This window comes from Bombus affinis, chromosome 7, assembly GCF_024516045.1.
Source record: "Bombus affinis isolate iyBomAffi1 chromosome 7, iyBomAffi1.2, whole genome shotgun sequence".
Lineage (NCBI taxonomy): Eukaryota > Metazoa > Arthropoda > Insecta > Hymenoptera > Apidae > Bombus > Bombus affinis.
In genome coordinates, this window is record NC_066350.1 from 4,460,549 (window position 1) to 4,476,275 (window position 15,727).

Consider the following 15,727-nt stretch of genomic DNA (forward strand, 5'->3'; position numbering starts at 1 on the left):
TCGCGCGCATACGTTGGCCAGCCTCAAATCCCATCGTGCTTTTTGAACGTGAAATATGGAAGGCTCGCGAGAAGCCGGAGGAGGGTGCATGGCCTTGGTAGATCTCTTGGTTCGCGAGAGTATCAGGTAAAATGCTCCCTCGCTCTCTCTCTCTCTCTCTCTCTCTCTCTCTCTCTCTCTTTCTCTTTCTCTTTCTCTTTCTCTTTTCGTGCGAACGTTGGCTCGTACATCGGCGTAGGGTATGGCTCCATCGGTGTACTCTGATGCACAGGAAAGCCGCGGCTTCTTGCGGGATTCCACGACCACAGTTTCTATGACACGGCGAGAAAATTGGTCACCTACATGAGTTCACTAGGGACAGATCTTGTTGTCAGCCGCTCTATCCTGCTTTCAAGTAAATTCGTCGACCTTGTCGAATCCACTTGATCCTGGAACGTCTGTCGCGCGGCAACAACAGCGCTTTGTTTTCTTCTTCGTTACTCCGTTCGATGGTTCTGTACAGATTCGTGCTGAAAGATTGATAAGACACGTTCAAAGAAAGTGTTTTAGCGTTTATCAGAGGTTGCTGCTATTTAGTCGTATGTAAAATAAATGTTATACCGACGCGAGTTACATCATTGAATGTTCTGAAGAAATACCTGTGCTATAGTACCGCTTGATGTTAACACTTTGATTGCCACGCCAAAGTCACATGTTTCGCTCAAGGCGCCACGGGAGTATTTTTATTATTCAAGGCATATAATGGGAAAATAATAATAAATTGATGATGTAAGACAACATTCTTCCCTAATGGACAGTTTATCTTATTGATGGTCACGGGTGACCACCGTGGCGCCTTGCTAACAGTTGATAGCGACATATTATAGGAAGGCTTCGTTTATTTCCAAAAACCTTTCGTATTATTTTGTTTTAAGCAAAACGTGCAGAATATATTGTTGAAACGTGTAGAAGATATCAGTAAACAGTATTTGCTCATTCTATATATAATAGTAAGGTATGCGCACACTTCTAACTTCAATTATATGATTATAAAGCAGCATTTACAATTATTTTCTAAGGTGTGTTTATAATAATATTCGTAGATTACCTATCAAAGATATGGATGCAAACACAGTGCACCGTTAGATGCAAGATTTGTTCTCATTCTTTTTTATTGATGCTCTAATAAAAATGTTTAATTGTTCAATGGGGCACTTTTTATTTCAAAGTATCTTCTATTTATCGGTTATATTCAAAATGCCGTAACTGTCAATTTTCATTCAATTTTTATAATTGTAAGAAGTTCAAGCGCTGCGTTCATCAATGACCACCATGGCATTACAGGAGAAAATGTGGCCGGTCACATATGGCCAACGTAGCAGTCAAAGTGTTAAAGGCTATTAAAGGAATGTACGTACATACTTGGCATCGATACGTTGTTTCAATAATATGCAGAGTGGAAATAATATACAGAATGGAATGGAGAAAGGTTGGAGAAACACTTTACGAGCGTATGCATAGTTATTCGTCAAAAGAAGGAAAAGAGTGTCAATAAGCACAGCTTCAAAAAATACTAGCTCCTGAGTTACGACGTTAACGACGTTAAACACTTTATCCTTAGTATACGTGTGTTCGATATGACGGTCGTTCATCTCAACATATACGTCGATACGTTTTCTCGGAGAAGCACCCACACGTTGGGAAGATCTCTGGCATTTCTTTTGGTTACAGTTTTCTATTCGTTGTATTTAAGGAAGCAATCGGTTCATTATACACCAAACATCTCGTAACGCCGAAATTAATGATTTTTTTACTCATGTTTGTTAGGATTTTGCGTTGTTCTTTGCTTGTTTCCCAAGTTTCTCATAAGATTGCCCATATCTGTGTGATATGTGATAACTTGCGATCGTTATTTTCCTTGGTGATACTTACCACGCTGAAACGGTGGTTGCGAATTATTTTTGACGTTGAATCTCGTGCAGTCGCGTTTGATATATCGGTAATCTCAGTGTATCACGCCAGTAGCTAAGTTTCCACGGAACACGAGCAATAACAAAGCCAATCAAGTTCACAGTTTCTACGAGGAAGAAGCCTTTGCACCGAAGGCCAATCTAGTTAGCACTCGCTGACACAAAGAGCTCGCTTTCCATCTTTTCTTCGCTTTAATACCCGTAACCACAACGGTGGCGAAGAAAATTTGTGTACTTGAATCGTGTTCCCGGCTGTTGTTCCACGCGAAATCTACGATTCTTGGTGTAATCGCGTGGCTACCGTGTTAATTAAAACGCCTTTCAAGGCACGTTTAATTAAACCGCTTCTAATAAATTCCGTAATATCGTGGCGGCGTTTTGTCATTTATTCAACGTTCGCGTACAGTTATCAAAGATCGGCTGACACTCGATAATTCAGCGACGCCGTACTAAAACCTGTCGTCGGTTAGGCTCGTGTGAAAAACGAGCATAAAAAGATACTCGTGCAATTTAGCTTATAAATGTGCGTTATTAAACAGGATGCTTTTTACATGATAACGTGGTAACGTAGATGGGTATAATAAAAAGATGTGCAGGTTTGTTATTAAAGCCAATGCAAATTGCAATCTGACAAGGAATTTAAACCGAACATCGTTTTCATTACATCTAGCTCTACGTATCGTTACAGACACGGCAAAGTGATTATTCCAATTCTGCAATCTCTTTCCCCGTTGATGTCAGAAATTCGCTCGATCCCGATACCATCTCCGCCATCGTCGCGTCGTTACTAAACAGTTGCCGTAATTTGCATAAAGCGACACGCGTATCTTAGATTACGCGTCACAGAGTGACAAGCTGTGCTCGCGTCTATAATCCCAACAGCGAAAATGAATACGATGCACGCGCGTTCGCGAGTCCCTCGTGAAATTCGGTACTCTTTAATTGCCAGGCTCGAAGCCTGTGCGATTCCTCCACGAGCACTCGCGTAATCTCCGTGAAAGAGATTCGCTTTGCGCGAGCATAGAACAGAGAACGGTACACTGGTGATTAGTGCTGACGCGTTTCCAGAACGATTTGCAGCGTGACACGAGCGGAACGTTGAAAACGAAGTACAAGGTGTCTTTGGCAGAATCCTTCGACGATTGCCGCAGACACGACTGCTCGTTTGTCTAGCAAATGTTGTAAAGTCTGACTCGACTGACAGAAACGCGTTTACTCATGTTTCAGAGGGGCAGCTGTACGCAGCGACAGTGGCCGACTTCTCCGGTGGCGAGCCGCTGATTCACAGGGAGAAGATCCGCACCGAACGCTCCGATCTCAACCAGCTGAACGGTAATGGAAGTCATGCAAATTGCATTGGAATATTCGCGCGTTGAATTCTAGCGAACGCGATACCAGCTTTTCTATCGCCATACTCGCCAGCTTCTATTTTCCTGCCAGCGCAGGATTTTGCCGCGTTTCTAAATTTTAATTGCGCTCCATCTGATCTCTTGCTTCGTTTTATGTATCTCGGGAGTATTACGTCGACAGGAGTTTGCATTGTATTATTATTAACTATTATGGTTAACTGAAGTACAAAATAAAATAATTAAAAATATCAGACGCCTACCGAGGCAAATAATTCTGGCCTTAATTAGGTAACAAAACGCAGAGCCGTAAACAGCGATCAATTTAACCGTAAAATATTGAAAGAAAACAGAGAGTTTGCGGATAAGATTGAATTTTAAACTAGAAAATCATTTTTACGCGAACTATTGAACTCTCGAGTTGCCTCTGGTAATTGAAATATTCGATATTTATTTAATCGACGTTTTAACGATCGCACTTGGAAAACCGGTCGCGACAGAATGTCCAGCAATTGCCGTGCTATTTTTGAATTTCCCGTATCTTCTCATCGTGCCGCGTCCATATAAAATTTTACGACACGGTCGCACGTGAAAAGTTATCGCATGGCATTGTGCTTGTTATACTCGCAGCTCGTATACAATGGACGATGCTTAAACGATGTAAGAAGCTTTGCATAAATTATATGCTGCAATTTGCGTATCCACCCAGACGTGCTTTTTTTCCTTCCTCTCTTATTTTTTTTTTTTTCATTCTTCTCTTATTTATCGCCGATTGCGAGTTGCGAATTTGCGATGCAAGTTTTGTATAAATTATATAATCCATTCAAAGCTTCGGGAATTTTTGATCGATCGCAATTTCCACGCCGCGATCCCGTTGGCAATTTATCATACTGCCCGCTCTTTCGAAATTACCAAGTTATTGGAAGATCCATCTAGGATCCGAAACGGCCGCATAATTTCCTCTGCATTGTAAAATACGTGGAACGTTATCGAACGAGAAACTTAATTTAGAAAGAAAGGAAAGGATATGAGAAGAAGGAAATAAAGACGGAGATGAAGATACTCGTCGAAACAAACAACAAACAGCGATGAATTTAACCCTGCAAAATCTTAAAGAAGCATATGCTCCCACGAACAGTGTACCGTCGCTTCACGGTTTGATTGTGTTTTTTTATTATTATTTGATTTGTACTGTACAATTTGTTCAGTTGGACATTTGGTAAATTTTTCTAACTTTATTGCTAAATAACATGTGGATGGCTACCCCCAACATCTTCGAGTTTGACTATTTTATTTCTTTAGTGAGGTCATTGGGGTGTTTTCTTTTTAGTCTTCTTTCTATGGGAGTTTTGCTCGCTTCAGCAGCCAGCTGGTTGGTTTGTTTGTTTCGAACGAATCCCATTGCCCCTAACAAATTCGAACGTTATTGTTACAGGGCCGAACTTTGTCAGCTCGTTTGCATACGAAGATTACGTCTTCTTCTTTTATCGAGAAACAGCCGTCGAGTACATGAATTGTGGCAAGGTAAGGCTTACGAAATATTAACGACGCGCTACCTACCTATTTATATTTACCTACTCGATATCAAAGACCGTTTTACGATGCGGAATTTCCAAAGCGACGAAATTGCAATATCGAAATGTCAGTCTTTGTCAGCGAAAGCACTTTAACGAGCGATTTCTTAAAAAATGGCCATACGTAACGTACGCTTTACGATCTCTACTATTCCCTATATTCTCGGTATTCTCAAATTTTCACGCACCGACAATTTCCTTTCCTTTTGCCCCTAATCCCAGTGGCAAAGTAACGCAGTATAATAGCGCTGGATGCAGGGTAGAGTAAGACGGTCCGAGTAAAGAGGAAAGAATCGAAGAAGCCGATTGTTCGAAAGCTCCGGCTGCATTTGTGTTTTAGGCAGTGTACTCGCGAGTCGGTAGAGTGTGCCAGCACGACAAGGGCGGACCTCATGCGTTCAGCGACAGATGGACGAGCTTCCTGAAAGCGAGGCTCAACTGTTCCGTGCCCGGCGAATACCCTTTCTATTTCAATGAAATACGTGAGTATGCCTGCATGTACACACATCGTATATACGTGCGCCAGTAAGTTCGCCATGGTATGACGTTTGCCGAGACCCTCGTCGAGTGCTCTCCAGTCCCTATGTGCCGGACAAAGGGGTTGGCCTAACCGGTGTACTACCTTGCAGACGTATCGAGTGGGATCCGACCAATTTTACAAACAAACTGCCTCGTTGCGAAAGGCACGTGAAATTTATCGTTCGTCTGGAGAATTTTTCCGCGGCATTGGTAGGAGACGGTAGAAAATGGAATTTTTTCGCTAGTTGGTGATACGGACAAACATTGTTTATAGGTATTGTTGTGCTGTATTAACACTAGAACTACCGATAGTTAACACGAAGCTATTTCTACCAAACCCAGTCAAAATGACTGGTCTTTAAAAAAATACGTAATAATAGAATATTTTTATATTTATTGATTTATTACTTTCTTAGGGAAGCAATTCCATGTTATGTGGTACATTTTTGGTATTATCAATCCATCTGGGACCATGATCCCTAAACGAGGGTTGGCACATTTATCAAATTGTAGAACCAGTGATTTTGACTGCTGTGGTATTTCTAATGTTAGCATCTAGCGATCTAACGATCGATCCGGAATTTTCCTGATAACTGATATCATCATATCGAATGATACGCAGTACAAATTTTAAAAACATGTGGCAAGTTGTAGAAAACGAGGAAACTGCTTAATTGGAGTTCGATAAACAGATTGCAGGACCCTTTTACACTTTGACAAGTACCAGTCATTTTCACTGATATTGGTATAAGTAGCCTTGATACAAAATTATTTTCAGTTTCAATACATAAAAAACAAAATAAAATTCATTATATTATTCTTTTGGTTATCGTTGCGAAAGTCATTACATCATTGCGAAAAAAAATATAACATGCAGTAGGAATTTTAAAATAAAATTGTAAAACCAATCAATTTGACTGGTGTGGTAGTTCTAGTGTTAACAGGGACGAGAAACTATTGGAACGTTTATTTAGATGGTATTGGAGCAGTGGCGCTATGAATTTGTTGAAGAATTTTGTACGATCATTCGTTCGAATTAATCACCTATTTACGTATATCCGTAAATATAATTATTTGACACAACATCGTTTGATAGTTTATAATCGCGAGTGCAATTAGCGTAGGAGTTGAACGCTTGAAATTAAATTTCGTTAAGAAAGGAACTGGCAATTCGGCCCGTGCAATTTATACGCGAAGAATCTGAAATGGTGTTCGTAAGTACAAAGGTCTGGCAACGTAATCTCTAAATAGAGATCAAATTTTGGCTAAAAGCAAGCTTGAACGTGTGCATAGTCTAATTGGGCCGGAGTCCAAGGTCCAAATAGTCTAACAATTCTCAAGGATGATGCTCTCCAATTTTGTATCTCGTGTACGATCCACGTGTAACGCAACTTGATTTCACAAATTTCCTTGTACTTCCATTACTCACTCCCATTAACGGAAAAACAGACCAACGTTTACGTTTCAATGTTTCGCGTTCGAAACGTCGCTCACGCTCTGTTCACAGATATTTTGTCGCTATAGTAAAATTGGTTTGCACGTTGTTACAACAAATCGATCAAAATATCTGAATGCCCGCCAGCCAATTGCTAGAATAATTTTATTTCAAGGTTAAATTGCTACCGTTAACGCAAATAAAATTTTTCTCTCTCTCTTTCTCTCTGTTCATCCGTAGTCGAGATAATAGTTTGCCCGGTTGAAATTTCGTTGCTGAAGACGAGAAAATCTGGATCCTGGTAGATACTCGATAAACCTACTCGTTTATTCTTCATTCTTACGTCAGTACGTCTGAGTAATTGCTAGCTGGCAATTTCGAGGATGCAACGTAAATTGGCAAGAGAGAGGATCGGGCTTCCCGGTTATAAATATCGTCGCAGATAAGACGCCTCCGATATTCCTTACGGAGCTTACTAGAAATCCATTCAGCTTCATCTCTCTTTCTCTTAGCCTCGGTATCTAGCTGTGTATCAACGACTGCCCGCGTAATTCTTCTTCTTGTGGAGCACGCTTTATCGCGGCCGATCGTTTTCAACGACCCTTAGCTGAGAAAATAGCGAACAGAAGAAAGAGCACCAATCGATCGGAGCGGAGCGTGCAATTATAACTTAACGACATGGTGACGAGCAAATGGATTTGATTCGTTGCTTGGTCACCGCGTACTCGATTCGATATCCATTACATTCACCACCATCCTCCTCCCCTGCTCTGCTCTCTCCTCTTTTCCGTTTTCGCTTCTGCTCAGCGATTTTCCTTTGCTGACCCACCAATTTCCCAGGGCGCTTCTCGTCCGGCCAAACTAGTTTTCCTTATCACCGCCACTTATTACATTATCATTCCGTCGGCCCGCGTTTTATACAACCTCCCGACCGCCTAATATCTTTCTGCTGCGTCACGCGAATAACAACCGAACGATTTTTCTTTGTTACGTTGCTCGTCTCATTTCGTTCGCTGGGTCCGCTCCGATTAGTTTCGCGTTGTTCTTATCGTTCGATGGAATAGAATGCTGGCTGGGTATCTGTAAGGAGAGTTTGCCGTGCCAAGTACCTGTTTGATAGAAACGATTGCTGTGAATAACACCTTCCCACCGAGAATCAATCAGCAGCAACGCTCTTTACGAAATCGCTGAGAGGAAAATCGTTGGAACAACGAAAAATAGAAGGAACTTGCGATTATGTAACTCTTTTACGATTACGAACTTGTATACTAGATGGAGAAAAACTTGCTGCGTCGCAAGAACAGTACTCAATTGAACAAATATTTACGATCCTGCGTTAAAAGCGTCATAAACGTTTGGCTCGCGATGGCCACTGTCGACCGACAAATTGACGAGAGCAAAGTGGCTGGTCTTATTGTCAGACGGATATTGCTCGATTGGCTCGGTGCATTACCAAAAGATTAGGATGCTTTTGGAGTTTTTGTTGCGCGAACGAAGAACCAATGGAGCGGATAAATCACGAGAACGTGATTTTGAAGCTTTCATTTTTGATAGCCACTCGCGCGGATATCTCGTGTCATAAACAAAGTTTTTAATCAACGAATTTTCCAAGTCCCCTTCGAAAGAGGTCAAGAGTTAATTGAACGAGAGAACCGAGGTGAATTTGTTGCGACTATACGGTGGACCAGACGTGTCGTTCGGAGCGTTATCTGAAACGTACGCCGAGATTAGTTTCGGTGAAACGTCAGATAAGAGGAAGAAAGACGGGTTCAACGGTGATATTACTGGCAACTTTCAAGCATTTCGTATAGTTATTCAAGGTTAGGCCAGCGTTTACCGTTTCGTAGGTTGGCTCATCGATCTCGTAAATTACGCGTAAGGAAATTTCATCTTTAACCGCGTTTATTAATCCGGTTATTTAAGAGTGAGAAAAAAAAGAGGAACGAATACGATGATAATTTTTTCCTGCTTTTGATTTTTTGAAGATCACTTTTTGAACGCGAGTGAAATTGATTACGTATCTGGTGAAAAAGTTGTATTTCGACATCTGTATAAAAATACCAAAAAGCACGGAAAGATATGAAGAGGCACTAGACGTCCGATACATTGATACCTATTTTGTTTCCCTTTGAACGAGCGCTCGATGAGCGTCAATAATATTGTATAAAATCCACTGAAATATACACAAAATACACAATACACATATTCAAGCGTATAATACAAAACAATATAAACCTTAATATCCAATTATCGAATAATTAAGTTTTCACATGCCGCATATGATGCATAATAAAACGTTGCTCGTTTTATTATAAATCGAATTTTATCAAAAATATCGACAGGATATATTTGATTTATTTTGAAATGTTACTCGTATATACGTGAAAAATACTTATCTTTCATCGTTAACTACTACCTATTATTCTTACGCTGGTATACAAACGCGGTAAAAAGATTAAAAAAAAAAAAAATAGGGGAACATTGAAGCTCTTTTGAAGTTCACTGCAACAATCTCGAAAAATAGCCATTGAAACAAGGAGAAAAAGAGAACAAAGCGGAACCAGCACACAGCGGACAACCTAGCCCTTCGTCGGATCTTTAAAAAACGAAGAACAAAAGTGTCGGTCTAAAATCAACACGAAGACGATGCATCGAAAACAACAATGAGAAAGCCGGACCGAATAAACTCCCTTTCCGCATCAAATTCCGCCTCTTGAAAAAAGGAAAAGAAAAGGAATCAAGGCGTTTCGAAAATGTGCCTCTGGAGGGCAAAACCTGAGAGCAGAGAATCATGTCGGAAGCCCCGACAGGGATCCCGGAGGAAGAGCCATCAAGCTCGGTTCCCGCGGTGTCGGACACGCATTCCCTTCGCCATCAGTTCCACGATCACGCTCGGAATCTCCGTCGTTCTCCCCGTCTCCTCATCTCGCATCAGTGTGGTACATATTCTAGGTACATATTCACCGGCACGTTCAGCGGTTTTCAGAGCTCGGCGCGCGCGCGCCTATGTACTTTGTCACTCGATAAGTCGGCTGGGTTGGTTATGGAGCAGCGGCGAAATGAACCAGCAGCAGCAGCCTCGAGTGCGGAACACAATGGTCGCTCCGCGCACCGTCGACCCGCAGGATCGAACGAACCGTGTGGACGGGAGACACGTCGCGTCGCGGCTCCGGAGCGGTAGAGGGTGGCAGTGGATGGCAGAGGATGGCAGAGGGGAGACACAGACTGCTGGTTCTCGTATAAACGTAGAATATTGTCGCCGCACATCGAACCAAAATCCCTATCCGGCCGAGGAAAGTTGGCTATGGTCCAGCTCGGAGAGCCGCCGGTGGATCGCTGCCAAATCGCAGCTCCGGACTATCCCGCCGATTGCTCGGACAACCTACACGCCCACCTCCACCGCCGTCTGCCTCGTCCTACGCTCATCTGGCTGCCGAAGGGCCCCGTCCAACTCCCTTCCGACCCCCTTCGGCGTTGCTGTCCTTTCCAGATGACGGCCGAAGAAAAAATGTCGGACGTGGCCGCTGGGCAACCAACCGGGAAATATAGACGGATAGATGGATAAAGGTACGCGGGAAAATAAACCGCCACGGCATGGGCAGCATGGAAAGAGAATAGCTGTCCGCCGAGCGACCGACGTTGAAACGACTACGAGTAGACTGCTGCTTTGGGTGAACGGCGGGAGATAGATTGGCTGTATAAATCGTTGATGATGGACTGGTCGGTTTCGGTCGAATATGGCGGTGGTTTGGAGGAGGTGGTCGGATCATATAGCCACGAGGATTTTCGGTTTTCCGTGTTGAACGTTTTCCAGAAACAAGAGAAACCTTAAAATCCTTCGAGTCTTAAACACATTTTCGATGTTATAATCTCGTTTGTGGATAATGCGTTGCGATTTACAGAGTCGGTGACAGTATATAGAAGAATGTAAGGAGAAACTTAATAAGTTAAATATATAGATTTCTCGAATATTAACAAGATTTACAACGGCGATATCAGAGTCTTATTATCTGGATGTAATATTGAAAAATATATAACAAGCTAATAAGCAGTGTGTTACCATTCGTGAAGCTGAAGATAAGTAATAAGAAGCGTAAGAAAGCAAAGTACGGGAAAGAAATATCAGATAAGAGCTGAGTAAGGAATATCTCGGGCATTCTTGGAATTAACATAAAGACATTTTCCGCTACTATAGTCTAGAAATGAACAGAAAGAAAACAATTCCGGTGCTCTGTGTATGATATTCTTTGCAGCGGAATCATCTCCTTTCGCGGGATTTTAAAGGATTCTTTATTCAAATATCAATGCACTCTCTATTGACTCGTAAAGACATTGAGAAAGCGTAAAATCAAAAGAATTGTAGCTGCGTGAAAGCTTCGAAAGGTGACTATTATATAATTCGGATGGAGAAAAAAATACCTGGAAATTCTTACGTTAAATATTATAGAAATATAAGTTGGAAAATGTGAAAGACTATCGGGTTTGTAATTTCTTGTCTGCAAGTTATAAATGTTGGATCGATTTTAAAAAGATTAATATAGGAACATCGATTCCCCCGACAAGAACTAGAAATGACAATTTTATTTTGTACAAGTTACAGAAATCAGATCGACGTTAAACACATTTATATCGAAACATTTATTCTACTGGAAATAATAAAAAGTATTGCAATTCGCTCGAGATAGTTAATCGCTGTGTTAACCACAGCTTGTTCGCTGCAATTGCAATTTATTTCGAATAATATAGATTTATATCGAATGAAAACACACATGAATTTTATGAAAGCTTTTGCTCCGTATCGTTGCGTCGAATGAAAAGAAAATGCTTATAGTTTTAATTAAAAGCCCTTACGAGTATTTTAATGAAAACTAACGATACACCGATTTCTCGATAAGAAAACATCTTGTCTAAAAAATCATTGGGTTTCTCTTCGTGAACAAAGTTTCAGCTTTGTGTCTCTTACCGTTTGTAATTCGCTTAATTCTTCGATGCGCGTTGCTTCTACTCGAGTTTCTCTCACAACTAGAAATTGAAAACTTTCCTCGTTCTTCGCCATTACGTATCGTGCATACACGGAGGAAAGTTTTTAATAAATGATATTTTAATCGACAGTCTGCCAAGCGCGAATTGCGCTTATTATACTATGCATCTTAATAAAGTTCGACGTGCGTTTAAAGCAACGCGTTTCTTTTATAAAATAATATCGATTCAATAATCTATAAAGCGTATTTATAAAATGTATTTTCTTCCTAAGTGAATATTTTCGACGTAATGGGAAATTTTCTATCAAATCGTTTTTCGCACGATCAATTTTCTCTTGTTATAGCTCTTAATCGATATCTTTCGATCGTAAATAACCGGCCACGGTTTGGTCCGATTATTTAATTTTTATTTTATTTTACTTTATTCGTTATATCGTGTGTGACGGAAATACCATTAGTGATACAAAAGAGAAAAGACACGCGAGCAAGTGAATGATCCATTAATAATTTTATAATTACTAGGAACTTATTAGCTAAGGCTGCTTCTGACTAATACGTAATTAAACGAGAACAGAAAACTAAGCACACGCTTAAATAGAATTTAGATACCAAGAATTGCTAACTAATGAAATAGGAAGAAAAACAATGACACGCGCAAGATCTAAAACGATATACGAGATCGTTGGTATTTAAGTAAGCGAGATGGTTGAGGAAAAAAGGATCACTAGATATATGTTTGTGTACTATTGACATGTTTGCGTCATACCATTGAAGCAGCTAAAATAGCCATGCAATGTACGAGAATGTTGAACTCGTAACAGTTCAGGTTCATGGAAGTCTCTGAATGAGATTCCCAAAATGTTGGACAACCAGGCGAAGAAATTTATGTCGACAGAATTTGAACAGATTATGGAACCGTATTGGTCTAACCTAGGAGCAAAGAAATAAAATCAGAGTACCGCCATTTCGAAGGAACTTAAAAATTTTTGCAATGAATCCTAAGATTCTAAAAACACTATATATCTCTAAAAATTTTATGTTGTTCCGCGAAATTGAAGTCAGAGGAGATAAAAATACCAAGTTCCTGTACCGACAAAGAATTCCTTTGCATCACGACCAAATCTTATAATTTTACATTTAGCTATGTTAAATAATAGTTTGTTTAAATTTTACCATTTTTTTTTTTTTTTAATGTTATTTTTAATGAAGCATTTTATACTTTACGCGATAAGATCGTAAGTTGAGGGTTAACATCCAACGTTCCGCGTAATGAAAGTCAGAGAATTATTTAAACGCGACAGCTTATCAAACGGTTGATTGTTATTGGTGCATAACAATTAGATACCAAGGCAACCGAGTCTAGTCGTCATTGTTTTCGTTATCAAGTTGAAATTTTCAAACGCTCAGGAATTCGAGCTACTTTCAACGATAGCCCTGAACTCGTTTCGTTAATGTTACATCTGGCTATCGTTAGCTCGTAGCATAATAGCAACGTGGCTGCCAAGAGAGACCTGGACACGGTTGACAAGTCAACCGGCATACGTTCGTTCGTTTCTCCCGCTATTATAGATAAATCGTGGATAGATTTCAAATAAATTACGATTAAATTATAGATAAATTAGCGTTGGTGATAAGCACAGAAAAGTTGGATCGTACTTATTATTTTAATATTAATCAGATATATCAATTGCGTATCTTTGCTATTACAAATTACACGCAAGTCCATTCGTTTCATTTCTCGATAACGTGATTGCTTAAACGTAAAAATCAGTAGAAACTACTTAATGTCGTCGATATTCGTTACGATAGTAGCTACAAATGGTGGTATCCAGACGCTGCACTCGAAGATAGTTTATAAGTAGACACGTTCGATCTTTCACCCCCAATACTAATTGCAAATGCCAGTAAACTGTAGCAATCATGCACCGAAGCCATCCATCAGTCGCCTAATTACCATTCGTCGATTTTTAATCGTCGTTAAGAGATTAGTGGTGTAACGGTGACGTTAGAAATAATAGATTATCCAACGACATTGGCAGCGCCGGAAACCAAGAAGTCGAGGAATCGATACGAGATTAAATTCTCGGAGAACGACAAGGGGCCGCCGCGCCGCAGGGACATATCGAGCGGATAGAGAAGTTGCGCGAGAATACGTTTCCTGGGGCACGGAAACACGATACGTCTAAGAAACGTAAAACTAACGGGCTCGAGGTGTCGTGGTTTTCGGATAAATCGAACAAGCTTCCTAAAGAATTTCCCAAAATTTAAACCTCTTCTTCCTACGACTATAACCGCTCGCCGCCAAACAATCTCCGTATAAAATGTGACGAGTACTGTTCTGGCGAATACAATTTTAACACTTTACTGACCGCTAGCGGTTCGACAGCATACGCACGTCCGACTGGCAACTCAGGCGCAGATTCTCTCTGGCGCCGGCTCTGTTTCGGTTTAGACTCTCCAATACCATTCTTTTCTTTCATCGCAAACGGTAAGTTTTTCAAATTGGCATAAAACCGTGGGAGCTTACAAAGTAACGCAACTGACGCAACTGAGCAAGGTAACCTAGTACTAAATAACAAATTACTGCTCAAATAATGAGAAAGATTGTCGGTGACAAAAAGCTGATTAATCGGCTATCGGTCGGTAAAGTGTTAAGAAGACGATTGTCCTCCATCGATTAGATCGATGATCGATGGTAACACGAGCTTCGCTCAAACGTGTCGTACCACTGACTTTCGACAGAGATAACCGTTACGAAAAGCCTAACAACAACCCTCTTTCGTTCCCGGATGAAACTAGCTGTAACTAGGTTTGTAGGTGGCACATAGGTAAACTAAAATAAAGAGATCATTAGTATACTTGTGCATGCAAAGTAGCTGTAACTTTTGCTTCTTTATTGATCGTAACCCGTACCGAGGTGGAGCCATGCGCGAGAATTCGATATGTTCTGGGAAAATTTCGGTCCTTAACGAAATGCCGATATAAAAGGAAATAGAAAATCGTGGTAGAAATTCGAAACGCTATTTTATGGCTCGATGCCATCGATCGATATACGTATAGGGTATTATACTTGTAATCGAAAGGACGATAAGGGATTGCGTTTCTTTTCAAGTTTATGGAAATGATCTCTAACCCTTTGGATATCACGCGTCATTGTAGTGCCATCGACACGTTCACTATGTAAGGAAAGAATATTAACGACATTACTTGTGGGGAAATAACGAGCGAGTTTAGTGGGCAAAAATTTCTTCGTATTAAATTCAACAATACGATACAAATAATATCAATTTGTTGAATAATTTAGTTCTTTGTGGAAACGTAGTACGTAATTGTTATTTGCATCGTTAATGGAATTGCTTTCCTTTGTTTCATAATATGAAATTATTCTCATAACGCAGGCAATGATACACGCCTAATAAATAGAAATTAATTTCTACAATTTAATTCATATTTTTATTATATTACCGATATTCGTTACTTTATAATGAACGTGCAAAGGCAATTTGATATTTTTTCAGAAATATTTCACGTTGTAGAATTGTGATTACAAAGGGTAAAAGATTAAATGGGAAAATATCTTCCCACGGTATTTTAATGCTCGAAAACCATAACAAATTTTACCGCAGAGTACCGCAAAAATTAAATTCGTTGATACAAGTAATGATAACTTGAAAACTCGAAAACAGATACATCGCGGAAAGGAAAACACGCGATTAATTAAAGCTATATCGCGATTCTTTCCACGATGTCCCATTACACGCGAATCACAATATTTCACGATCGAACGTAAACGCGAAACGAAGGTAACTGAAAACAGCTGACTTTTCCTGCAACTCGTTAAAATAATCAAAAATGTATTAAACGATCTCCAAATATGTGGTTTGTCTCGTCGCCCAGTTTCGAAAAGCTCATCTAGTTCCTC

General features: G+C 40.3%; 1 protein-coding gene across 2 annotated transcripts in view; it reads left to right on the forward strand.

The window, feature by feature from the left end:
• Window positions 1-15,727, forward strand: part of LOC126918522 (semaphorin-1A-like) — a 373,869-nt gene that overhangs the window by 332,703 nt on the left and 25,439 nt on the right. For both annotated transcript variants that reach the window (XM_050726525.1, XM_050726526.1), the window contains exons 7-9: window positions 3,177-3,281; window positions 4,731-4,819; window positions 5,210-5,351. In XM_050726525.1, the coding sequence (XP_050582482.1) occupies window positions 3,177-3,281; window positions 4,731-4,819; window positions 5,210-5,351 (336 nt within the window). The remainder of the gene's footprint in view (window positions 1-3,176; window positions 3,282-4,730; window positions 4,820-5,209; window positions 5,352-15,727) is intronic.